Source organism: Tauraco erythrolophus, chromosome 4, assembly GCF_009769465.1.
Source record: "Tauraco erythrolophus isolate bTauEry1 chromosome 4, bTauEry1.pri, whole genome shotgun sequence".
Classification (NCBI taxonomy): domain Eukaryota; kingdom Metazoa; phylum Chordata; class Aves; order Musophagiformes; family Musophagidae; genus Tauraco; species Tauraco erythrolophus.
In genome coordinates, this window is record NC_141468.1 from 64,756,773 (window position 1) to 64,783,976 (window position 27,204).

The following is a 27,204-nucleotide window of genomic DNA, read 5'->3' on the forward strand; positions in this document are numbered from 1 at the left end:
GTGCTGCTCGGAAAGGGGGGGACCAAAACTCACTTCTGCTGGGCAGGAGAAGCGGGGACACAGCCAGGAGCACTGCCGAGCCGCCGGGCCGGGTTTCTGCCGGATCTCTGCAGCCCGAGGAGCCTGGGCAGCCCGGGACCTCTCCCGGCTTGAAGCCACCACCTGCCTCCTCTCCTCGGCCTGCCTGAAACAAATCTGAGGGTTCCCAGCGGGAGTGTTGGATGGAACCAGGCTGGTGGTGGGACGGTAGGTCGGGAGGAGTGAGCATGGGACTGACCCACGGCTGCCCAAAGTGTGCTCTGTAAATCTGCTGTTGTAGCTCCAGCTCCTCTATGCAGGCGCCTCGCAGAAACCCAGCGCCGCAAGTGCCCTCTGTATTGCTAGGCTCAGCAGAAAGCAAGGCTGAATAGTCCTGGAGCCAGAGTGATCCTCTTATCCTGTCGGTGGTCCATCAGCAGGGCACTGCAGGGAGCTCAGGCAGCAGCTGCTGGCTGGGGATCAGGTTTACTTGACACAAACCCCAAAATCAGATGGGGAGGTATGGCTGCGCGGCAGCGCTCCCAGCCGAGCAGAGAGCCACACAGGGCAATGGGCTGTTTTGCAAGGAGTGAATGAGCAAGCGACACTCGTTCGTGCAAGAAAGTCACTAAATGAACTGCAAACATTTTGTTGATAGAGAGACTCCTGCGGGCCCCTGGGCTTGGACCAGCAGACCTTTGGGTGATATTAGCCTTGAAGTCCATGTTGCTGACTTGTACTTAATGTGGGGAGCATATGGGACATGATTGCATGACCTGAGCATGGGGTACCTCCTTAGATGGAGGTCTCTTAGATCTCTTAGATGGTACCCTTTCCTTAGAAAAAGTATGGTCAACTGCAAGTGGTGCAGAGAGAAGTGTTGAGAACGCTCAAAGATAGCCCATGATTTCTGTACCTGAAATACACAGGCAAAGTCGGCCAGGAAGATGAATAGTAGATGAAGGATCTGACAGGGACCTATAAAATCCTAGGTGACCCAGAGAAGGTGAAAACCAACAACTGGTGTTTGTATGCAGGAACTAATTAACATCAAATAAAATAATCAAGTTTAAAACAAAAGGGAGTAATTTTTCATATAGCATGAAAAGAAATGATAGAGCTCAGTGCTGCAGAGTTTCCTGGAGGCAGGTGCGTACACAGTCTTAAAAAGCAATTAGTTGTATTTGTGAGAAGTTCTTTACAGGCGTAAGTTCTTTACATAATGTTAAATTCAGACATAGAATAATAATTTAAACCTGCTGCAGAAGATGGAAGAGGGAATTGCAGCCTGGTACAGCTGCTGTGCATGTAAGCCAGGACTCTTGCGGTCAAGGGGACATGTGGCAGGGGACTGCCTGGGCCGCTGGGTGAATACACTCATGAATCCACGAAGAAGACCTGACCTGGGATGACCTCTCCAAGTACCTCACGAGCTGCAAAGAGCCTCTCCTCATAGTATGATTGCCATGAAGACACTCGCCTTCCGCTTTCCCCTATCTGAACACATTGCACCTGGAAAGTCCTGTCATTCTTCCTTGCCTGCCGCTTTATATCCTTCTGTAAGGGGAGAGCCACATGGGCATTGCATGCTGTGTAGTCAGTGTGATCTCATTTCATATCCTGGCTGTGCTGTAGGCAGTGTGTAATAGTATGTGAGTTACAAGGCAATAGAGAACTGTGAAAGGAAGGATAATCTGGAAAATTCCTCCATTTCGATAAGCCAATAGATCAGAATAATAAACAGTAAATTGTAAACATTACAAGCCAGCTCTGCACCAAGGGCTAGAGATTCCTAACGCTCTGTATTCTTCCCACAGTGCAAAACAGCCACAAATTCAAAACAACTTTCAGGGTTTGGTCTTGCCTCCTGCTACAGGGAAAGGCCATTGCAGCCCAAAGAATTTAGTCCCTTGTGTGTGGTTCTTTATATTTATGACGAAAAGATGGAAAGACCAGAAGAAGGCCCCAAACCAAGTTAAAAACAACATACCAGTCTTTATTTCTTTTCTGTTTTGCAGTGCCGTGGTTCCCAAGAAGTATCCAGGAGCTGGACAGGTTTGCCAATCAGATCCTAAGCTATGGAGCAGAATTGGATGCTGATCATCCTGTAAGAAATGTACCTTTATTTTTTAAACATGTTTCTAGCTGTTGGGACAGGTGTTTCTCTCGTTTACATTTGCTCTGCTATAAAACAGATCTAGTAGACTGAGTCTCACATGGTACAGGACAAGAAGAGTACCATATTTCTACGGTTAGAATCAGCCTGATCCCTGGTTATGAAGTAAATCAGACCAAAGGTTGCCTTAATTCGAGCAAATACCAGGAGATCTTAAAAGTCATAGCGGTCATCAAAGCACAAGGCCACCACAAGGACACCTCTAGTTTTCTCGGGTGGCTCTGATGTGGTGACTTTTGTGAATCACTAGCAATAAAAACTTCAGAAGCAACGTATTATAGCTCAGAGATAGGAAGACTTGGTTTTTTGTCCTTGGTTACATACACACAATTGAGCTTACTGCCTTGTTATGTGGTTGTTAAATCTGACATGATTCTTATATGGTGAGACACAACAAAAGAAAAGGTCCTTGTTTCTAAAGGTTTGTGGTTTAAATGGTAGGGTCAGAAAGTTTTGTTCATTGGTTTAGCTGATTAAAAAATTTATTCAGTGGTTTTTCAGCTCTTCCAGATACAAGAATACTTTCTGTCTCTATTCCGTCTCCAAGCAAACAACAACTTATTTTCATTTGTCAAAACACACTGAGTTCCATGCGGTGCAACAGAAATTGCTGCTATTAGTTTAATTGAGATAGGGTGATTATAAATAAATTACATGCAGCGCAACAAAAATTGCTGCTATTAGTTTAATTGAGATGGGGTGATTAGTCATTCACTACCTATTGCTTAATTTGAGATGTGTTGTGTATCACGTACAATGATTCATGATATTCAGTGTGGTCATATGAAAGGCAGAATGAAAGGAGATACACTGAGTCAATGGCCCCCTTGTGTGTCATGCGGGAATAGACCAAGATTGTGTTTGAAAAAAGAGACCAAAAGGAAAAAAAAAAGATATTAAAAGGAATGAAACAGCTCTGCTCTAGTTCCTATAATTAGTTAGTGAGCAGTTTATGCCTTAAAAAAGAAACCCAGCTGCTGGCGTAAATAGGTGTGACAGTGCATAGAGTACAGAAAAAGAGAAATTAAAGGAGCCTGTGTTTTTAGTAGTTAAGTGATACGGAATTTCATCACAAATACCTCTATGCCAGGTTAATCTTGGACAGCACATTTTTTAGGCCATTGGCTGCCCCTTTTTGACTCACACTCTTAGATCTCCACTCTACTTCAGCTGCCTTCTGTACTTGGTTGTGTTTCGTGGCCCCTCAGTCCAGTTGTGCTGTGCACCACAGAAAGATTCGTTCATGAATGGCTGCAGTGCCCAGTGAATTGTTGCTATTTGCCCTGCAGAAGTGTGCCCTAGCTTGGAAGGACTTTCTCTGCTTTAGGTGGTGAAGACACTCCTAGCCCTGAGGAACTTTAAGTCTAAATAGCAGGCACACTGAGATAGGAGAATGGTTATCCTAGATGAAGATTTAGAGATTATATTTCTCATCCCTGGTTTTATTGGTAATTAGCTGCAAAGGTCAAGCTCCCAACCATAAGATCTATTAGACATTCTCTGCAGTAATTAAACCCTTTCAAATGGCTGAGTTTGTAGTGCAGATAGGGCTTTTTGGCCTGCTAAGTGCCTACTGTTCTTCTAAGAGTTTGAAAATGAACACCTTTAAGTGTGGTTCATGCTGAAAATCTGCCTGAAAAGTCTGACTGAGTTGATGAGCGTGTTTCTAACGAGGTTTAACTCTGCTCCTCTAGATCAGCCAAGCTGTCAGGAACTGCAAGAACCTTCATGAGAAACCAAAAGGACACGGTTATCTGAGTGCCGTTACTTCAGTGTATTGCTCTTGCAGAAGCACCTTGTTGGCACTGTAAAGGAGCATGTTGCCCTTTTTTGTAGCGAGTGGAAATGAGAAAATGAAAGGACCTGGGGAGTGAGAGGTGCTGGGAAGCTGTGGCTGAACGTCTGCTTTAGTGGCCCCGCAGACAGAGATATAGCGGTGCCCTGTATGCACAGAGCTGGGCAGGATGGAGGCAGCTTCCCCACTCACCCTCCTGCACTTCTCGGACCGCACCAGCCATGCCCGAGGGTGCTCGGTGAGAGGAAGACTGTTCACCACCTGTGCCTACACAGGGACTGACCATCCTTGTTTCTCTTCAGGGGTTCAAAGATCCTGTGTACCGGGCCCGGAGGAAGGAGTTTGCAGATATTGCCTACAACTACAGACAGTGAGTGCTCGGTGCACAGGGAGAAAGCAAGCCCACATCTCCTGCCCTCTCCTAGAGCTCTCACTCTACTGGCAATCTCTACATTTCCACAAGCGTCTTCCTGCTGTTGGCTTTTTTCTGCGCTGTGTTTAAATCTTCCTGTTCATGCATCTATCCCCAAATTGAAGTAGAACAAAAGTAAATTGTTCCAGGCACACATTTAGAAGAGAACATCGCCTCCCTTCTTTCCCCATAACACACCGCTCTTCCCTGGCTTTGTTGTCTAATTGAGCAGCAGACTCCTTTGCTACTACAAAGACCTGAGCATTGAATAAAGCTGCTTCTGGTATTCTCCCCATTAAACCAGAGCTGGGGGAGGAGTGCCTATCATTTACATTAAAGCAGGAGCTGCATACACTATTAAAATAATGAATAACTTATGGTTCTGATGCTAATCCAGTGCCTGATACTCTACTTTTATCATGTCTGGCCCAGCTGCAATCAGCAATTTGGGGTCTCATTTCCCAAGAAAAATAAATGAATGGCGATAATAAATTCAGTTAGAACAGGCTTGCTTGATTGCTTTCAATGATCAAATCTGGAGGAGATAAAATTCTGTTCCCAGAGCCACTCACACATTTACATTAGTACTACTGGGCCTGATTCTTGCTGAGACTGGTAAAAATTGTGATTGCAAAGGATAAAGTAACATATGTTGTACATTTAGGGCTCCACTTTGCACAGGACTGTGATGAAAAGATAGTCCCTGAGCTAAAGAGCTAATAATCGAATCAAAAAACAAGAGACAAGATTGGACTGATAGGCGGAAAGTGAAAAGAGTCAGGTGCAAAAAGTCAGGAGCCCACTCTATAGATAGAAAATTTGGATAAGACTATGTGGCTAGATGTAGATGGATCTAATGTCCATTTATAGGTATCCCACAAAAGATTTACCTTTCCTGCATAACAGACAGCAAATTCTGGTCTCCAATTTGCAGGCTTTCACCAAATCCTAGATAGAAACAAAAGAAGAAACATGTTAAACATCCTCTCCCCCAAATGAAACCATCTTAGGAAGATGAAGCCATTATATTCCAAAATGTAACTAATTAATATTTAGTCTGTTAACCAGATCCTCAGATACATTGGGAACAGAGCCTATACAGACCTGGATCTATGTCCTCAAAGCACCTTTTATGTGATGTTCCTGGACTTTCCATTTAGGTCTTTCAGTAACAGCGCAGTAAGTAGGGTGCGAAAGCCCACATCTGGGCTTCTGGGGCTTGTGGAAAGAAGGCATGTGGTTTTTTGTGACTTTGAGTGTTGATTCAGGAAGGCCCAGAGATGGATCTGTGATGTCTTTGCCCTGGGTGCTACACCTGGGGGACATGCCTGTCAGGGTCTACAGTGAGGAGGAGAGGTCAAGGGGGTGTCTCCAGCATGGGGGGACAAAGATGCAGAGAACCGGGCAGAAGGAGAGAGACAAGCAAAGTTATAAGGCTTCATGGGAAGTATCTGAAAAGGCAAATGTGCTGAGCTTGTTAAGGTGCTACCCAGCTACAAAAGTGAGGTGGATCTGTGGTTGCTTGTCTTGTACTCTTCTTCCCACCATCAATTACATCCTCTTCTGTGTCCCTTCTTTTGCACCTATTTTGTCCTCTTTCCTCTTGCTGTTTGCCTCTCTGGTCTGCCTTTGCTCTTTTGCCATCCTTTCCCAATGCATTTACGCATTGTTTTTGTTGAATGCTGTTTCCCTGACTTCTCTCTTCTTTGCTTTTAGCTTACCTTTTCCTTCTGCCTTCCTATGCTTCTGGCCCTGTTGATCCCAGAAATTTTTTAATTGAAATTTGAAAGATTTTTAAGCCATAGCTTCCCCCTGTGGCCCTGGAAGGTGATTGAGGATTACTTAGGAGTGCTATAGGAACAACAGTCCCCCAGCAATGTTCATAATTCAACATGATGTTTAAAGCTTCACAGATCAAGGAGGGCTGATACAGAGAGATAGAAAATGATGGTTCTCCAGAGGAGCTGCCCTGAGGCTCAAGGGAAAAATGAGGGAGTGGGAGATGGTAGGGTGTCATCAAGAGTTTAACAATAGGTCTCTGGGGCTTGGAAAGCTCCGGCATTATTCCAGCAGTGATGTTAACCCTATTAAGTTACTTAAAACCCTTTGATTTTTCAAAGCTGCTGGATTCACCTATGGCCCTGTCATTATTGCGAAGGAATTGACTATTCACAGGAGGCCAAGCTACATTGCTTGTGATTGTCTTATTCCTGCTAGCTTCAACATGAGCTAAGCACATGGAGGCCTGAGGGTGGGATTTGACTCAAAATTACTCTTTATGGTTATAAAAAGTCAAACAGGCTGGAGTTTGCATCTGTTACAACATAAAGCACGAATCAAAATTTCTCTGCTCCTCCAAGAAACAGTGTTTTGTGGAGCTGATGGTTTCCCTGTTGTAACCAAACTAATTAATGTAATGTATATTACAGCAAGAAATACAACAGCTGCTCCATATCTAGGAATGCAAATAAATTGAAAACAACAGCCAGCAAATATTTTTATAAGAACATCTTGATAAGACAAATAAGCACTAATTTCCTTTTACCACAGTAATGCAAGCAGTTTTTTAAAGGCCAGTATCTCAGCTAGGGTCAGTAGAGTACTTTCCAGCCTGTGCCTAGGGGCAAGTGGGGATCCTTTTGCACCTGCATGTCAGACTGAAGGCATCTCCCCTCGGGCACCAGCAGCTCCTGGCCAGCCCATGTAAAGTTCCTGAGTATGATGCTGAATGACATAGGACATTTTCTCTGTCATTCCTACAGAGGGTATTAATTTTCTTTCCAGTGGCCAACCTATTCCTCGAGTCACCTACACAGAAGAAGAAAAGAAAACATGGGGCACTGTCTTCAGGGAGCTGAAGAGTCTCTATCCAACTCATGCTTGTTATGAACACAACCACGTGTTCCCACTGCTGGAGAAGTACTGTGGCTACCGGGAAGACAACATTCCCCAGCTTGAGGATATTTCAAAATTCTTGCAAAGTAAGTTTGAAGCATGTAAAAGAATCAAATCAAATGAAAGGCCTCAGCTGTCAGCGGAGGTGGTGCTTCCAGAGATAGAAAAGCAGTCCCTGCTTTATCATAGGCTCCCTGCGGTGCTTGGACATGTCAGTCTGTGTCCCAGGTCTCTAAATCTTCCAGTGGTACGATGGTACAGGTGCTCAGATACTGTGATGGTGGTACACATGCGTAGAAAATTACCTGCTCTTTCACAATTAAATTCTGTTTAACATAAGGAGAGCAAAGAAAACAATTAACAAACTTTTTCCGTTGTAGGGAGTCTGGATAAGGATAAATCTAACACACTAGCTGTTTTTAAGATGCCTTTTTTTTTGTCCCTTCAGCCTGCACTGGATTTCGCCTGCGTCCTGTTGCAGGCTTGCTCTCCTCTCGGGATTTCTTGGCTGGGCTGGCATTCCGAGTATTTCACTCTACGCAGTATATTCGCCATGCATCCAAACCCATGTACACACCAGAGCCGTAAGTACTTTGACACGGAAAGTGTGTGAAGTCACAGCAGACTAACAGGAGAGTCAGCCCAACTGATAATAACCATGTGGGACTTTGGAGCACTCCTGGAAACAGAGCTAACAGAGATCGACGAGGCAACTGTTATCTTCTTGAAACATTTTTGGAAGATTTCTAGACTTTTTAGCAAGCTGCATTCTCTTCTGCAAGTTCTTATGGGACTGATCAGACAATTTTTCTACTGAAGGCGTGCTTATGAGGTGGCTGGGATGTGAGAGAGCAGTGTACAAAGGCATTTAGCTTAGCTACTAGCACCCAAGCAGTGGTGTGAAGTCCAGTGCAGGAATGACTCAACATGTTGCAAACAAGCTTCTGGCAGCAAGACAGAGGAAGCGCAGATCATTGATCTGTTTTTCAGTTTTATGCTGTAATGTTTCTCTCTGTTCCTGTCCGTTGTCTTTTTCCACTTGCTGTTTTCAAAACAGTTTTCTTCCTCTTCTTCATATTTTTGCAATTCTTCCTCCCCTCCCTTACCGTTTCTTTGCTTCCTACTTCTTCCCACAACACACTTTCCCCCTCTGTTTTTCTATCCCTCATTCTTCTGATTTTCCTCCCTGATTCTGCTCACCCATTCTTTTCCTGCACAAAGCCAAGCTGAAATGTTTTCCACAGACCTGGCCCTCCTGGGAGCATCTTATCCCTCTCCCCTTTCTGTCTCACCAAATCACTTCTCTGTCTCTGAAAAACCTAGTAGTCTCTAGATGAGTTCTTCCCCAAACATACCTGTCCAGCTGCCAACTTCAACTTATCATGAAAATAGTCCTACCTGAGGAAGGGCAAGCTTCCACCTAGCAGTGGGAGTCTGTGGGCCTGAACAGGGACTGGAGTTGAGCTCTTGAGGTACATGTTAACACTATTGTGAATTGTCTTAATAGCCTGAGCTTCATCTAAAGAGGTTTCTTGTCCTTGAGACTGAAAAGTCCATGTTCTCTTGGGTGAGGTGATATCTTTTTGGGCTTTCCTGAGGTGGATGGGTAGTTGGATGCATGGTTTTCTTCCGTAAGGAAGAACAAACAATGTATCATCCTTTCTTTGATGGATATATGATGAGAAAAACACTGAAAACCCTGGAGTGTGCAAGTATTTCCTTCACAAGAATAATTTTAGAGCAAAATGTTTTCCTGTGAGTCCTGAGCATTATCTGCTGGTAGCAGCAAATGCACTGCACTCCTGACTTTGTGCAGGCTCTAGGGCATTCATTCAGCATTGCTGGACTTTTCCTAAATTAAAGTTATTCAAATGTCATGTTTTCCTGCAGTGATATTTGCCATGAACTACTAGGACACGTGCCTCTTTTTGCTGATCCCAGTTTTGCTCAGTTTTCCCAGGTAAGTTGCTCTGTGGTTTTACTCTTTTTATAATTGAACACACCAGAGACTAGGTGACTCAGAGGATGAACCAAGAGCTATGAGGGATGGGGTGTTTATTAGCATATTGTTTAAGAGTGGCTGAGGCTGATTTATTTATTGCTTGAAATCTTGACACAAATGACTTAGGTGAACTCATACACTCAAACTCCAAACAGCTGTCTGCGTGAGTTATTCTTTTACAGGCGAACCCTTTGCAAAACTATAATCTAAAAAACTTTTTGTAGATGTTGATCCTTCTGAGCAAAGTTAAATGTCTCATGAGTCAGATAAATTATTGGCCCACCCTGCAGTACAAATGTTAGGGAAAGTGAAGATGTTTTTTTTAATTTTGTTTTCTGTTGAAGCCACAGAGGAGGCTGAGTAAAGTAGGGAACTGTCCCAGCTGCAAGCATGGGAGAAGGCTGGAGAGGAGCTTTCTCTCTGGTAAAGTTAATGTCTCTGGAAAAGAAGACAAACCTTGGTGAAGGAGAAAACTTTTGGCTGCATCTTGCCAGAAAATGTGGAAAGAGATAAAGTCAGAAAGACAGATAGACAGAGAAAAAGAAGGAAAAGAAAGAAAGACAGAAAGACAGGAAGGAAGGAAGGAAGGAAGGAAGCAAGGAAGCAAGGAAGGAAGGAAGGATGAAAGGAAGAAAGGAATGGAGGGAAAATGGACTCGATACAACATCCTGCTCACAAGACAAAAGTTGAATAGATGTAATTTGTAAGCACTCGGTGTTGCCCTCAGGCTCTATAGTTTCCAGGAACTGGGGTTTCCTTCAAGATGAGCCCTACTGCACCTTGGCTTATTAGGATTTGACATGGCGATGGCTGCTCCCATGCTCTTGGTGGGGGTGTGTGTGTGGCTCTGATTTTGCACTGCTCAGCCCTTAATGGAGCAAACGAAGAAAGGTACCTGGTTATATACAGCCCTCTGTGGCTGTCTTCTGAATCCAGCTATTACATTCCTCCTGGGAAAGTCTACGTTAGCTCTTAAGGTACAAATAAGCTCTTTTAAATCACTCATTCAAGACTCCAGAAAAACTCCTGCAATCAGGGCCCATCAAAACAAAGAGTTGCTAAGGTGTGTGGGTGTGACTGACTTATCTCCTCTTAACCGTATCATTCTCTTGGATGTGCATTGTAGACTTGATTAAAAGCCTGTCAAAGCAAGAGGAAAATTTTATTTGACCTCAATGGGCTTTGTACCAGGCACAAAGGATCATGCCTTGTAAATGACATTTGGACAAGACCCTTTGTTCATTTCTGGAGAAATTTCTGGTTTAAAATTGATCTTGCACTATAGGAGCATGTTCTGTAAACATTTGTGTGTGGTAGTAAGCAATGGTAACATTTAAAATGTGAGAAATCACATAAGACAAGATGGGAAGAATGTTTGCAATAAACAGCTTGAAGAATAATTGTTTATTGTTACAGGAAATTGGACTGGCATCTCTGGGAGCTCCGGATGATTTCATCGAGAAACTTGCTACGGTAATGTCATGGTTTGATGTGGAGGGGGGGGTGGTTCTGGTGGCAGGAGAGGGATTTTGCTCCCTGCGACCTCCCCGGTTTTGGATCCGGGTTAGGCTTAGTTCTGGCCACCGGATCAGACTGCCATCCCCCTCGGGGTTGAGCCAATAGGGCGCCTCTGCGAATTGCCCTATTTAAGTCAGGACAAGGGAACCGGAAAAGGTGCTTCGCCCAGGATCGACCAGAGAAGGGAGGAGGGCACTGCCCCCCGCTCCCTGGCTCCCGGCCGGGCAGCTGCCTGCGTCGGGCCGGCGCCGCCCACGGAGAATGGCGGCGGCGGAGCCAGCTGGGGAACTCGGGGGCACCCCACTCCCAGGGTGCCCACTGGGCTGAGTTCACCTGGAGAGGACTGAGATCTGAGAGAAACAGCCACATCGACAGCAGGTCAGTGAGGATGGAGCGGGAGGAGGTGTGCCGGAGCCGAGTTTCCCCTGCGGCTGATGGTGAGATAGCAGGCTGCCCCCCTGCAACCAGGACGGCCTCGGTGGAGCAGCGACCCACTCGCAGCCCGTGGGGTGAAGATGCCTGAGCCCGAGGATGGTCGTGTTGGGGGCACGGCAAGGCAGAGAGGCATCTGGAGTCTTCGTGACGACCCACGCCGGAGCGAGTGGCTGCAGCTCCCTAAGTACCCGAGACTGTGGTATAGCCCACACCGGAGCAATCTGTGGGGAAGGATTGTTTCCAGTGGGCTGGACTCACGTTGGAGAAGTTTGTGGATTTTTCCTCGTGGGTAGGGGATCCATTGGAGCAGGGGAAAAGGGTGTAAGGACTCCTTCTCCTTTAAGAAAGAAGCAGCAGTAACAGCACGGAATGAACTGACCTGCACTCCCCCAGTCCCTGCCCCCTGTGCTGCTGGGGGGAGGAGGTAGAGCCGGGAGGAAAAGGAAGGTGGGGGGGGGAGAAGGTGTCGGTTTTAAGATCTGGTTTTGTTTCTTTCTGTCCTCTCAAGTAATCGGTTTTTATTTCCCTTTGTCCTTCTAAGTAATCATTAATAAACTGTTTTGCTTTGAGAAAAGCGCTGCCTGTTTTGCCCAGGACCATGGTTGGTGGGTGCTCCCTCTGTTCTTGCCTCAACCCTCAGTCCTTTTGTTTTTTTTTTTTTCTCTCCTCTCTACTTTATTGGAGAAGGAGAGGCTGTGTGAGTTTTAGTTGCTGGATCAGCCTAAAACCACGACAGGTAATTTAATAAATGAGGGCTCAATTTTCCAAAGCATCCTGTGTTGTCTTAATTCTGCTGCCACTGAAGTCACTGGTAGAACTCCCATAGAGTCAAATGGGAATGGAGTGAAGTCCATGATTGGAAAACCCCACCCTTAAACAGTTGCATTAAAGGAAAACAACTTTGGCACCCCTTATTCAAAGTGACAGTTGTGATTAAACACAGAAGCTCAGACAAAATTTCCTCCAGCACAAACATATTGGGCAAGAAGAGATTACATGTTACTACATCTCCACAGGAAATTTCAGAAGGCAACTTTAGTAGCTATTCTACCTGAGAGTGTTGCTTCTCTTCCACCCTGCCAGGCAGATAATGTCCTCTGCAGTGCAGCTCACCTGAATCCTACTCTGAGACTCCTGAGACCCAGAAATGCAAACTTAGATGAAAACAAGGATATGCCTGTGAGATTAGTGTCCTCTGCATCAACTCACCTGGGCAAAGCGTTGCACCATCTTTGCTATTTCTGATAGATGAGATAGTTCTTCTGAGTCAGAGCAATTATCCCTTCAAAATGACAGACCAAGAAGTCAAGCCAGGCTGTGCACCATCTTCCATCAGTATTGCACTAACAGCCCATTCCCTCTCTTGCTGCTGCAGCTAAACACCCTCTGTGTGAAAACAGAACACAAACTTCTATCAACTAAGGTTCAAACTTCAACTGGGCTGGCCAATTAAAATGAAATTTTATTGCTATAATTTCATTGTCTCGGCTCTCTTAACAAATGTAAGCACAGTAAAACACAACTGTGTTTGTCAGGGAACTGAACTGATTCACAGGCACACCGTCTAGCACTATGCCCCTTCCAGAAGAATTTCAGTCTGTGTGGACATTTATTGTATTTATACAGTTGATAGTTGACACATAGCAACATTTTAAATAGAAAAGTGAACTGAAAATGTATTCGAATCAATGATATGCACTTCCTCTTTTTGGTCAAGGAATCACATGTTTCTGTCTAATTTTCTTGCTAGGTTTATTGGTTTACGGTGGAGTTTGGACTATGCAAGGAAGGCGATTCACTCAAGGCATATGGTGCAGGGCTGCTGTCTTCATTTGGGGAGCTGCAGGTGTGTTCTATAAAATAATATTTCAAAAATGTTTATTATCGTTAAAATTTCTCTCCTTAATGCATTCAGGTCATTATTTTGCTTCATATTTTATGCATAGAAGTAGCATGAAATGTCATACTTCATTGAAGAGCTCTGACAATTGTTTAGTGTATACATACACAGGGGACTCATACCTGCTTTTTTCCTAGTAAGTGACATTGTTGTTGTATTCCAGAGGAGCAACTCTTTCCTGACTGAAACTGGATGGCATTCAGTACCTCTTTCTTTCACATCAAATTCAAGCACTTTTTAACTGAAATGGATTTTTTATCCTTTTGCTCATAGTATTGTTTATCAAGCAAGCCTGAGATTCAGCCTCTCGTCCTGGAGAAGACTGCTGTGCAGAAGTACCCTGTTACTGAGTTCCAGCCTGTCTACTATGTTGCTGAAAGTTTTAAAGATGCAAAAGAAAAGCTAAGGTAATCCAGTCATTCCATCTAAGACCCAATTTCTTGTCCATTGCCTATACACTGGATCTCATTGCCATTACAGGTCTTGGGTTGATAATAATGTTATGAGAGGCATTAGAAAAAGTCATGCAATGCTTAAAGAGACTAAATCATTGTTAAACTCAAAATCTTGTTATGGGCAATAAGGGGAACATACCTTATGCATGAAGCCAAGAGTTTGTGGTTAGTCTAATTAAGAGTTTCATTCGTATAACCAAAATTCAACAAAAAGTTATTATTAGTCCAATTGCAATGACAGAATAATAGAATCATAGAATTATAGAATCATTTAGTTTGGAAAAGAGCTTTACGATCATTGAGTCCAACCGTAAACCTAACACCGCCAAGTCCACCACTAAACCGTGTCCCTAAGTGTCACATCTACACGTCTTTTAAATACCTCCAGGGATGGTGGCTCAACCACTTCCCTTGGAAGCCTATTCCAATGCTTGATAACCCTTTCAGTGGATAAATTTTTCCTAATATCCGATCTAAATCTTCCCTGGTGCAACTTGGAGCCATTTCCTCTCATCCTATCACTTGTTACTTGGGAGAAGAGACCGACACTCACCTTGCTACAAACTCATTTCAGGTGGTTGTAGAGAGTGATAAGGTCTCCCCTCAGTCTCCTTTTCTCCAGGCTAAATAACCCCAGTTCCCTCAGCCGCTCAGTTCCCTCAGCCATAGGAGTTGTTCTCTAGGTCCTTCACCAGCTTCGTTGATCTTCTTTGGACTCGCTCTAGCACCTCAATGTCTTTCTTGCAGTGAGGGGCCCAACACCGAACACAGTGTTTGAGGTGCAGCCTCACCAGTGCTGAGTACAGGGGAATGATCATTTCCCTAGTCCTTCTGACCACACTATTTCTGATACAAGCCAGGGTGCTATTGGCCTTCTTGGCCACCTGGGCACATTGCTGGCTCATATTCAGCGGGCTGCCGACTAACACCCCCAGGTACTTTTCTACCAGACAGCTTCCTAGCCACTCTTCCCCAAGCTTGTAGCATTCCATGGGGTTGTTGTGACTCAAGTGCGGGATCCAGCACTTGGCCTTGTTGAACCTCATACAATTGGCCTCGGATCATTGATTCAGCCTGTTCAGATCCCTCTGTAGAGCCTTCCTACCCTCAAGCAGATCAACACTGCTGTCCAACTTAATGTCATCTGCAGTCTTACTGAAGATGCACTCGATCCCCTTGTCCAGATCATTGATAAAGATATTAATTAGCACTGGCCCCAATACTGAGCCCTGGGGAACATCACTTGTGGCCGTCTGCCAACTGGAATCAACTTAGTTCACCACGACTCTTTGGGCCCGGCCATCTAGCCAGTTTTTCACACAGTGAAGTGTACATCTGTCCAAGCCATGAGCAGCCAGTTTCTCCAGGAGAATGCTGTGGGAAACAGTGTCAAAGGCTTTACTAAAGTCCAGGTAAACAATGCCCACAGCCTTTCCCTCATTCCCTAAGTGGGTCACCTTGTCACAGAAGGAGATCAGGTTAGTCAAGCAGGACCTGCCTTTCATAAATGCATGCTGACTGCGCCTGATCACCTGGTTGTCCTGTATGTGCCACATGATGGCACTAAGATGATCTGCTACATAACCTTCCCTGGCACTGATGTCAGGCTGACAGGCCTGTAGCTATCTGGATCCTCCTTCTGGCCCTTCTTGTAGATGAGCATCACATTTGCCAACGCTTAGAGTCAAAGCTAGCTAATTAATGCAAAACAAGTCTCTTTAAAATATTATGGTTATAAATTCTTGTACAAAAAGTCTCCTAATATCTACTTCTTTTTCTCAGAAGTTATGCTCACCCTTACACTTTCTTTTGTAGGTTAAGTGAACAATCTGGCAGCGGGGCATGAAGTTGTCAAGTAAACAGCATCTTGAGGTCTTCAGAGCAGGGCTGTGACATTAGTGAATGTAGTTTCTTCCCCTCTTTTGTGAGGAGGTGGATGATGTTCATGCTTCCTTTCTTCTTCCTCAGCCCAAGGCTTCCTCAGGGCCATTTTTATGTTTTTTTTAACATGCTTTACATCTTGCTCTTTCTACATTCTGCAAATCTGTGTTACTTGACTTTACAATTTATGTTAAATATTTTTTTCTTTGTCCCTTTTGTTTCCTCTAAAACTGTTTTTTTCCTCTGAGCTCCTAAGTTTGCTTTACTATAAGTAACTGACCAGTGGGGAGTTGTTGATAGCCCAGGGACCACCAGCATCATCTTATTCTCGCGCCTTCAAGCGTCCTTACTTTAGGGTCAGACTTAGTTCGCTGTGTACAACGTAACTACTTGCTATTCCTGCCTATATAAAAATTAACAATAGAGATTATAGCACATGGTTATTCGGAATTAAGCAAAACTGAAATAAATTAGGTAATAGCTACACGGTCATTAAACAATTGCTGTTACAGCTAAACAAAACTGCAGGCAAGCCTAATAAACCCAGTCCGGAGGCCTGTGTGGTTAGCTTAGCACAGAGCCTCCAGCTTGTTACTAGCAGCCTGTGTACAAGACTACAAGGCTACATAGTAAATCTTTCAGTCATCTGCAACTGATACACAGATCAGTTCCAGTTCAACAAGATTTTGAAATAATAGTCCAGGTTCAGTTCAGGTTCTTGAAACAAGAATGACTCGGACTGCGTTTGGGGTTCAGCTTGGGTTCCATCTCATAGCAATATTTCTATTTCTGTTTAAAAAAACCCCACACCACTGTATTTCTGGATATCAGCCAATATACTGGGGATTAGCCTTGGTTCACACTCAACAAATTTTTCACTTGGACATGCCACACAGGGACTTGTCCCAGACCTGCAGTCCCTCTTCTCTCTCTCTTTCCCCCCCTCCCCCATTCACAGATAAACACATACCAAGAACTGAGATGTTTTTCTGCCCCAGTGTCGTGGTTTTAGGCTGATCCAGCAACTAAAACTCACACAGTCTCTCCTTCTCCAGTAAAGTAGAGAGGAGAGAAAAAAAAACAAAGGGACTGAGGGTTGAGACAAGAACAGAGGGAGCACCCACCAACCATGGTCCTGGGCAAAACAGGCAGAGCTTTTCTCAAAACAAAACAGTTTATTAATGATTACTTAGAAGGACAAAGGGAAACAAAAACCGATTACTTGAGAGGACAGAAAGAAACAAAACCAGATCTTAAAACCGACACCTTCCCCCCCCCCCCTTTCCTTTTCCTCCCGGCTCTACCTCCTCCCCCCAGCAGCGCAGGGGGCAGGGACTGGGGGAGTGCAGGTCAGTTCATTCCGTGCTGTTACTGCTGCCTCTTTCTTAAAGGAGAAGGAGTCCTTACACCCTTTTCCCCTGCTCCAATGGATCCCCTACCCACGAGGAAAAAAATCCACAAACTTCTCCAGCGTGAGTCCAGCCCACTGGAAACAATCCTCCCCACAGATTGCTCCGGTGTGGGTTTTACCACAGTCTCGGGTACTTAGGGAGCTGTAGCCACTCGCTCCGGCGTGGGTCGTCACGCAGACTCCAGATGCCTCTCTGCCTTGTCGTGCACCCCAACACGACCATCCTCAGGCTCAGGCATCTTCTCCCCACGGGCTGCGAGTGGGTCTCTGCTCCACCGAGGCCGTCCTGGTTGCAGGGGGGCCGCCTGCTATCTCACCATCAGCCGCAGGGGAAACTCGGCTCCGGCACACCTCCTCCCGCTCCATCCTCACTGACCTGCTGTCGATGCGGCTGTTTCTCTCAGATCTCAGTCCTCTCCAGGTGAACTCAGCCCAGTGGGCACCCTGGGAGTGGGTTGCCCCCGAGTTCCCCAGCTGGCTCCGCCGCCACCATTTTCCATGGGCGGCGCCGGCCCGACGCAGGCAGCTGCCCGGCCGGGAGCCAGGGAGCGCGGGCAGTGCCCTCCTCCCTTCTCTCCTCGATCCTGGGCGAAGCACCTTTTCCGGTTCCCTTGTCCTGACTTAAATAGGGCAATTCGCAGAGGCGCCCTATTGGCTCAATCCCGAGGGGGATGGCAGTCGGATCTGGTGGCCAGAACTAAGCCTAACCCGGTTCCAAAACCAGGGAGGTCGCAGGGAGCAAAACCCCTCTCCTGCCACTAGAACCACCCCCCCCTCCACATCACACCATGACACCCAGGCTCCCCAGCTCCAAGGTGTACCTCCCCTGCTGCTTCCTCAGTCATCATAAGGCTGCAGCCTTTCCTTCTGCCCTTTTCTCTGGAGTAGCACCTGAGAAAGATAGCATTCTTTTCTAGTTTGTGGTATTAATATCCTACACACAGTTTCTGTCTTCTGCGTATACTTCTCTGAATCGCAAGTTCCTTGAGAAAGTGGAAGATTCTGCCATCTATAAAAATGATCTCTATAAAAATGATCTTGGAGCTTCTTTCATTTGTTTCAACAATCAAACTGGAAAAGTCATTAAATTGAAATAGAGGTCTAGAGGTTGGTCCAATGCCTGTGTTTGTGGCTTACACCTGGGCATGTGTGTTTGTGTGTAACAGAAAACCTCTCTGAAAAATTATGCTGAGGCTGAGCTAAAATATTTCAGCTTAAGGCATTCATCTTCTAATTAAGATCTTACTTTCAGCTGAGATTTAGGAAAACTGTCTTCTAATGTGGATCCCTCCCCTTAGAAAAACTAGACTGATGCCACTAAACATTTTCATCCAAGCCAACATAATTTTTTACCACTATTACACCTCGTGGCCTGCTCACACTGAACTCTGTTTGAGACAATGGCCTTAGCTGATAATAATTAGGACTAAACTGAAGAAGCAATGTGGAGGTGGCATCCAGCGTATTCCACTGTTCTGGGCATCTGGGATTTACCATGCTGAGTCACAGTCTGTATAGTGGGGCTCCATAATCAACTGCTGCGTGCTTTCCTTCCTCTTTCGGCAGTAACTTCAGTAATCTGAAGCAGATATGTAAGCCCGTATCCTGCTGAGGTCTACAAGGAGCCTGGAACAATAGCTTTGACCAGCTCATCCCATTCAGAGTCCTCCATTCCACAGTTCTGTGGTTATGCAAATTAATGTTTTCCCAAGATACCAACATCTTAATGCTTCTGCCACAGCATTAACTATTTTGCAGTAGGGAAGGCTGCAAATAAGAGATGGCAAGAGTGCTGCTTCACTCCATTGACTATCTCCTATCTTTGCAGTGACTTGGAAGCTACTACCAACCGTGCCAGAAGTTAGCACTTTGCTTGCTCCTTCATATGCCAGGATGGCATGGGTACTTGACTTGGTGGTAAATGGGGCTAAATCCGGCTGGAGGCCGGTCACCAGTGGGGTTCCCCAGGGCTCAGTGCTGGGTCCCGTTCTGTTTAACATCTTTATCAATGACCTGGATGAGGGGATTGAATGTACCCTCAGTAAATTTGCGGACGACACCAAGCTGGGAGGCTGTGTCGATCTGCTCGAGGGTAGGGAGGCCCTTCAGAGGGATTTGAACAGACTGGATCGTTGGGCTGAGGCCAATGGCATGAGCTTTAATAAGGCCAAGTGCAGAGTCCTTCACTTGGGGTATAAAAACCCCAAGCATCGCTATAGGCTCGGGGAGGAGTGGCTGGAGAGCTGCCTGGCGGAAAAGGACCTGGGGGTGTTGGTTGACTACCGGCTTGATATGAGCCAGCAGTGTGCCCAGGTGGCCAAAAAGGCCAATGGGATACTGGCATGTATCAAGAATAGTGTGACCAGCAGGAGCAGGGAAGTGATCCTGCCCCTGTACTCGGCACTGGTGAGGCCGCACCTGGAATATTGTGTCCAGTTTTGGGCCCCTCGCTTTAAGAGAGATATTGAGCTCCTGGAGCGAGTCCAAAGAAGGGCGACTAAACTGGTCAAGGGGCTGGAAAATAAAACTTATGAGGAGCGGCTGAGGGAGTTGGGGCTGTTTAGCCTGGAGAAGAGGAGGCTGAGGGGAGACCTGATTACGGCCTATAAATACTTGAGAAAAGATGGTGGGGAGTTAGGGGAAGGGCTCTTTACATTAGTGATGGGAGATAGAACAAGAGGAAATGGGCATAAGCTTAGTCAGGGGAGATTCAGGTTGGATGTTAGGAAGTATTTCTTCTCTGAAAGGGTTGTCAGCCACTGGAATAGGCTGCCCAGGGAAGTGGTTGAGTCCCCATCCCTGGATGTGTTTAAGAATAGGGTGGATGAGCTACTTGAGGATATGGTTTAATGGGGATTAGGGATGGTTGGACTCGATGATCTCTAAGGTCTTTTCCAACCTAGAAATCTATGAATCTATGAATCTATGAATCTATGAATCTATGACTTTACTTTCCCAGAAATGGCAGACTTGGATCAGGATTCCTATACTTTGCGTTAAGGAAAGGACAATAAAGTTTTCAAGTCCGGCAAATCTCGATAGCTACATAGTTGGTAGATACCAACTGCCATGCCAATAGAATAATTAGTCCTGCTTGGAAAAAAGCAAAGAGGGTAAGAACAAATCCAGATTCAAGCGTGTTACAGAATGCTGTAGGTCTCAGATCACTCAGCAGGAATTTCAGTTATTTCCTCTTGCAGATTTTCTTATTCCCTTCATCAACAAATGCACATACAAAGAAAAGAGTGAGTTATTGAAAAAAGGAGCTTTTTAACTTTGTATGTTATTTGTATTTTGCCTCAGGAAATTTGCTCAAACGATCCCTCGTCCTTTCTCTGTTCGGTATAATCCCTACACCCAAAGGATTGAAGTCTTGGACAATGCAAAGCAGCTGAAGAACTTAGCCGACACTATCAATAGTAAGAAATTACAGATTCGTTACCCTGAATTCCTCAAAACTTGAATCAGAAATAGCAACCACAAAGCAAATTTCTTCTGGTTGCATTTAATGCTCTGAGCCTGTGCAAGATAAAGCAGCATACATATCCTTTCTGATGCAAAAATTGCTTCCTAATTGTAGTCAAGCTTCAAAATAGCATTTCCACTTTACTGCAGCTTTTTACATCTGAAATACAGTTTAGTGGAGGTGCTAGGAAAGGCGGGAGGGCCTTATGATGGATTGTGATGTGTGGCTCTAGCTGTTCTCAATAAGGAAGAAAAGGAGCAGCTTGGCTTTAATCACACTTCCATTTGCCATTCTAACCTTTTTCCTGATGCATTTTCCCCCTGAAATTGGCTAGCCTGCTGAGAACCAGCACCTCTGGTCCTGTGAGCCATCCTTGTATGGCTGGTGAAGGCAAAGGGCTGACTCTGCAGATCTAACTCCAGTAAGACTCTAATAAACATTTCCAATTTAGCACTTCTTTGTTCACCTTATTCTTTCAGGGAATGGATATGAAGGTTAGATATATACAAGAGTGTTAGAAATGGGTTAGCTGTTGGATTAACAGCTCTGATTATTTCCTTTGCAGGTGAGATGGGGATCCTTTGCAATGCCCTCCAGAAGATAAAATGAAGATTTGCTGTAACTTGCTAATCACTGGCTACTGACAAGAAACCGCCAGTATTCATCTAGCCTTGGTCTATTATCTTCCTGTGTACTGCATGAATGCTTATGCTATATATCTTTATTATTATAGATTAGCAGAGAAAGAGGCACCTGCAAGTGACCCTTAAACTCTTTTGGCTTTCAGACACTAATCCATTTTTTCTCACTGATGCATAAAAATGACCTGAGTTGTGTGAATCTGGGGAAAGTCTCTGTATCTCTTGTGCTGGAGGTTAGCAGAAGAAGATCTCCACCATGCAGAGCTATAGTCTGCTGCAGCCGTGAGGCTGTATTACCACCCTGGGCCCAGGGACAGGATAGCAATGATTAACAGGATAATCCACTTTGCTTTCTCCCACAGTCATTCTCACCCTCAGTCCCTCACATTTGTGCAAGGTTCCCATGGAGTCCCAAGCTCTACAGCTTTCAGGGGATATACATATACTGCTTGGCCCTCTATACATTTGCTTTTACACACAAGCACCTCTATCCTGAAATAACACTTTTTTTTCTTTTTTTCTCAAGAACCTGGTGTTTCCATTGATCCAAAGCACAGATGCTAGCAGAAAAGACAGCAAGTATGCTGTAATGTCATTAACAAAAATTTATCACCGTGAATATATATACTGTATTTGCATAAGCACCAATCCCCAAAAGGTTTGTGCAGGTCAGGAAAGCTGCATGCTATGATGTGGCATTGGCTCGCAGAGCAGAGTCCTGAAGCAAGGCACTGAGGCTGCCTATCCAGGGCATGGAGTCTGTGCCTCAGTACACAACCCACAAAAAAGTCCCTTCAGAGGGGAGTTACCTAAAGGCAAGTCTGTGTGCCTGTTTGCAGTTGGATATGAGGTCAGTTTGTCAATACTTTGTGCAAGCAAGAAACCACACAGATGTTTTAACAGGACATCAATGCCCTATTAGTTCAGTCTCAGAGCTGTTCTGGCTGTAATGTTGTGTAACAGCATAGATTCATAGCTGACTCAGGACCAGCCAGCTTACAGAAAGGGGAGATCTCTCTTAATAGACATACTCAGCTAATCACTGTGGAAGGCTGACATGTGAAGACTACCTTGTGTTGTGTTTGTCCTTCTCTGAGAGTGCTTTACTCAGAACTGCTACAAGGTGTCTCCTAACTTTCTGGACTCATAGTCCAGAAGGTGGATGCCAACACCTTGGAAATGAAGGAGAAGTGGTTCTTACAATGCAGCTGGAGACATCAGAGCCTTCCAACTCCTAACTCACTGTATCTGTGACTAGAGTCCCCACCAAAGCTATGGAAGACCTGGGTTAGCTGTGTCTCAGTGCGAGTGCATTCAAACTCAAACATGGTCTCTTTTGAGATAGCTCCTAGGTTGTGGTCTGTTTTGGAGTCTCCTTCCTTCTCTCACTTGAGCTTTAATCTCCCTTTTTTGGTTAAAGCAGTTTTATTCTTCTCAGAGTATAGCTCGACTGAAGAAGCAAACAGAAGAAATTCCATCTTAACCCAACGGTTGAGCCACAAAGAGAGGGATGTTCAGAAATCTGTTTCTCTATTTTATCCAATAACTTTCACTTAAAGCAGCTAAATGCCCTCTTGGACCTGTCTACATTGTATAATGCCTCCCTGTAGCTCCCTAGTTGAAGGAAGGAGGAGATTAGTGTTTGTAAGTTGGAACTGAAGGAAGTGAAGTAAAGCAGAACAGTATTTCCAGCTTGAAACAATTCTGTATCATGATACTGACATGATTCAGGAGCCACATTTCTACTAGAAGACTCAAAGAAGGAGAGGGATTTGCAAGTCCACAAATCTCATACCTACTACTGTACTACTCTTGTATTTATAGTTTGAAAACCAATGGAGTTTTAATGTAAGCAAGAAGATAGCAGGAAGATAGCAAGTACAGCTGTTTCCATTATATTTATGGCAGGTAATAACATTGATCTAAGAATACCAGCTGGAATCCTTTTCGATAGATATATATACTTATGCAAAATGGTATCGTTTTGGTGCTTTGAAGTAAGCTTTTTTATCTCTGTATCTTTTTCCTTCTTTTTTTTTTTCTTATGACAATATCCGTGTAGATCTTTCAACCCTGCTTGTCATGTGTTTTCAGTGTGAAAGCCCATATTTTTCTCTCTTAATATAATAGGACCCATAAGGTAACTGTGTACCACAAAGAGACAATTTCTTCCCAAGTGTAAAGTCTTTCAAACTAATCCTCAGATAGCTTTCCAAGCTCCTCTGCTTCTGGCTGTTGTTATGAGTGACAGCAGTAAATCTGATACTGAGAATCCAGGATTCATGGTTGTCTTTTATGTGCAAGTGGAATGGTTAAAGAGTATTGATGCCATATGTCTGATTCTGTGTCCCTTAATGCAGGTTAAAATGAGCAATAACTCCAGCCAAAGCAGCATAACACAGCTGCTCAGCAAGACTAAGAGATAAGAAAAAGTTCAATGCTCAGTATTTTAAAAGCAGGCGAAATATACTGAAAGTAGATTTTATTGCAGAATAAATTAGCTTATGCATATGTGCTTTAAATAGTAAAAATAAGTTGCATTTTAAATAGTACTTCTTAATGAGTGACTTTTTATTTCCATGCTAAAGAAAATTAAAGTTGTTTAGCAAAATGCTTTTTGCGTTATCTGGCCAGTGTAACTCTTCTTTGTAAGATAACCACACAGATGGATCAGAATTAAATACCCAGGTAGGGAGAAACGCCCATTTGAGGCGGGTTCCATCACCAAAAAAGATATCTTGCACTGGTTATCACTCATCCAGACAAGATAATGGAGCTTTAAAGTGAAACTGATATTGAAAGAAATCTCTTGGTGTGTGTAATTACCTAGAAATGTACAGCAAAGCCTTGATTGCTCTACCTTTACATAATCTACATCTTTGTATGCTACTCTGACTAACCTAACCACCTAACTCAAGCAACTTTTTAAAGAAACCTTCCTCTCGTCTATCCCACTGTGATCACACTTTTTTGACGTCCCCATCTCCAGCTCTGTTTCAGGTGACCGAAGACGCCCTTTGGTTACACAGGGAGGCCTACAGGTTACACAGGGAGGTAGTCTCCAGATGCCTAGATATGACAGCAGCCTTGGAGTAGGGATGCTTTATTGCTCAAAGGATGCAGAAATTGTTGGAAGAGGGGTTAAGCACAAGGGCACTCCAGAGGAGTGCATGCTTTTAAAGCCTATCTCTTCACTGCTTCAAACCATGCTGGCAATTAGCAGAAAAGACTTTTTTAATATTCAAATGTAACCATTTAAATAACCTAAATAAACATAAATATTAATACTGTATCCATCTCAAATGAACAGCACTGTGCTTATAGAGGGTGGAGATATTTGCGATGGGAACGGATCAAAAATGGGCAAGTTGTTTGTGGTCATCAGCCATGGCCTTTTAAAGCACCCACCCCAGGGGCTGCATGAGAAGGGGTGAGCCTATTCTTAGAGTGGGACATCCCCACCTTCTACAGGGAGAAGCTGCCTGTCCCCATGGGAAAGGATTACACACTGCGCCCCAGTCCTCACATAGCCCTTTAAAGAGCAGCACCTGGCCTGAGACCTCTCCTCCTGCACTCTTAGAGGTCTCCAAAAGAGCTGAAAGCAGGACTCTGGGGTGTCTCAGCAGAGCTGACTTACACTGTGGGTGAGCCCTTCCTGGGCCTGCCCCAAGAATGGATTCAAGGTGGTATTGTAGTTTCCACTGGCTGGGGAAGGACATTTCACCACCTGGAGAGCCAGGCAGCTCTGTGCTGGTTCTGCAATGGTCTGCAAAGCCGAAGTCGTGGTGTAAGCTCTGCATATAGCGCTTCAACTGTCACACTGGTTGATGAGTCTGGTCTGGCTCCATAAGGAAACCTCAATTCGCATACAGGATCATCATACTTAGTGCTGTACAAACATGTAGAGATGGGACTCTGACACTAGAACATAAAGACAGCCATAGGAGCCTGATGGCCCTGCTCTGCCAGTATTTGTAACCAGTGCCTTAAACATGCACCTCAAGCCCTAAGGCTTTCACCTACGTGTCCACATGTAGCTGGAGTAGGAGACTTCGTACCCTTTGTCGTTTGTGCCATGCCTGTTGTTTGGGTGCGGGGATGCATGCACTCACCCTTCATGGGAAAGGGTCCAGTCTGCACTCAGATAGTCGTATTCAGCTCAGCTTGTTCTCCTTTGCCCAGCCTTGCCACCACTGCCGGGGAATGTGGGAGAGGGAAGAGAGTTTTTCCCCTTCAGTTCAGTTTGCAGCTGCAATTCAGCCGCCCCCGAAGCGCCCCCTTGCCCTGCCGCAGCCCCCGGGGACACGAGCCGGGCCGGGGGGCTCGGGGCAGCCGGCGGAGGGGCGAGTGCCGCAGCCCGGGGCCGGGCCGCGTTCAGCACCGCGGACAGCGGCCCGCCCCGCCCCGCCCCGCCCCGCCCGCGGGCGGCGCCAGCCCCGCGGCGCCCGGGCCCGGCCCGGGAGGGCGCTTCTTCCCGGGCTGGCCCGCACCGAGCCCTGCAAAACCCACAGTGCCTGAGGTCTGGATGGGCCAGTGTTCCTCAGGACACTGAGACATGCCTTCTGGGCACGGTGCTCCAAAATGTCCCGTGGGTTTTTCTGTCTTAGCCAGGCCATAGGTGGGGAAAGTGAGACTTTCCCAGTGCTCTGCGTTGGGCCAAAGGGAAACATGGTGCTCTGGAGAACAAAATTTTGTCGCACCGTCTTGAACTTCCCTGGCGAGGGAAGAGGCAAGAGAAATACAGTGCTGGGGTGTGTGAACCAGCCAGGATCAGCTAAGGGGCACATCAGAGATGGCTCCATCTGCAAAGGGAGGACAGAGAGACGGCCTTCCATGTGGTCCTGCAGACATCTTTCACAGATGTTCCAGCACACTGTATCTTCGGGTATGAAGATACGAGTGCTCATACCTAGAAACATGTTTATGGACATCAAGGGACGCCATGCCCCAGCAGGAGCAGAGATGAATCCTCCCTGAGCTTTCCCTGCCAGTTGTTAGAAAGATGTGATCCTGAGCTTTTTGAGAGTCTATTTCACTGGAGATGAAATCGTGACAAAAACAGACTCCAAAAGAGGAACTTAGGCTGGAAGCAGCACTCAACTTGTGTGAGGCTAGGGTAGGACAGGTCAGATCCTGTGGGCAGCAAAAGCTCAGAAGTAGACAATGAGTTTTGACTCTGGCTCAGGTATCTCTGGCGCTCCAACAATTGTGTCTGTGCAGAGGAGACATCACTTGGATTGGGCTAGGAGTTGGGTGAGACACCCCTTTGGTTTCCTGGGGGCATGGTCAATGCAGAGGTCCCCAATAAGGTAAGAGTGGGAAGAAAGGACAATCGCAGACATTATGCAGGACAGTCCAGACTGGCAGATGTAAAAGGAGCTCACTAATTGCCTCTCCACAAAGGAGCCCATTTCCAGGGGTGAATGGCTTGCAGACACCTTCAAACAGAGCAGGATGTCCCCGCTTTGAAGTTACCTATAGGAGGAGGGTTATCTTGAGCTGTTGCGCATATCCTACGCAGACAGTTTCCCTTGATGTGTCTGGCGTGGCCAACATAAATGTCCCCACATCTAACACACTGGCAACCACCTTGCCTCGCTGCTGGCTGGCAGCTCTGATCTAACCACCCACATAGACAAGCTGCATCTCCAGTCCCACCACATCCCCTGGTCATTGCTCTGGGAGAAGCACTCACATCCTCAGGCAGTTTCCACTCAACATCTGGCAATTGCAATCCACTCCCCTGTCTCCCAATGAAGACTGACTTGGTGGGGATCTCAAGCCAAAAGGAAGAGGCCAGCAAGGAGAAGGAGATGCATGGTATAGAGTCTTTGAACAGACGAGGCAGCCTGGACTCCAACAGGGAGGATGGCAGAGCCACTCTCATCTTGAGTCTCACTCTCTGCAACGTGAGGAAGATGGAGCTCTCTAGGGCAGCCAGAGTCTTTGAGGTACAGACCTAACCATTCCCTTCCTCCACTGAGCTCTCTCTTCTGTCCCTATTGCCTTCTCTCACAACCTGCATCTCCCCCTCTCTCACCTTTCTCCTACTCCCTGCCTGACTTATGCCTCCACCTGCCTTCCCTCTTTCTCATCGTCCCTGTTTTTCTACAGCTGCTCAGAGAGGTTGGCTGGCCTCTCCAGGTGAAGCAGGAGAGTGCTCTGGAGGGAGAGAGCAGCTGGGCACAGTCATTTAGAA

General features: G+C 45.6%; 2 protein-coding genes across 4 annotated transcripts in view; both read left to right on the top strand.

Annotated features, from left to right (window-relative positions):
• Positions 1-20,973, top strand: part of PAH (phenylalanine hydroxylase) — a 44,018-nt gene extending 23,045 nt beyond the window's left edge. For all 3 annotated transcript variants that reach the window (XM_086610303.1, XM_086610301.1, XM_086610302.1), the window contains exons 5-14: positions 2,037-2,125; positions 4,292-4,359; positions 7,186-7,382; positions 7,745-7,880; positions 9,187-9,256; positions 10,715-10,771; positions 13,002-13,097; positions 13,425-13,558; positions 20,202-20,317; positions 20,930-20,973. In XM_086610303.1, the coding sequence (XP_086466429.1) occupies positions 2,037-2,125; positions 4,292-4,359; positions 7,186-7,382; positions 7,745-7,880; positions 9,187-9,256; positions 10,715-10,771; positions 13,002-13,097; positions 13,425-13,558; positions 20,202-20,317; positions 20,930-20,973 (1,007 nt within the window). The remainder of the gene's footprint in view (positions 1-2,036; positions 2,126-4,291; positions 4,360-7,185; positions 7,383-7,744; positions 7,881-9,186; positions 9,257-10,714; positions 10,772-13,001; positions 13,098-13,424; positions 13,559-20,201; positions 20,318-20,929) is intronic.
• A 5,785-nt stretch (positions 20,974-26,758) lies between these two features.
• LOC104383676 (tyrosine 3-monooxygenase) overlaps positions 26,759-27,204 on the top strand; it is a 35,650-nt gene continuing 35,204 nt past the window's right edge. Inside the window, exon 1 of the mRNA XM_009991893.2 lies at positions 26,759-26,956. Coding sequence (XP_009990195.2) covers positions 26,759-26,956 — 198 coding nt within the window. The remainder of the gene's footprint in view (positions 26,957-27,204) is intronic.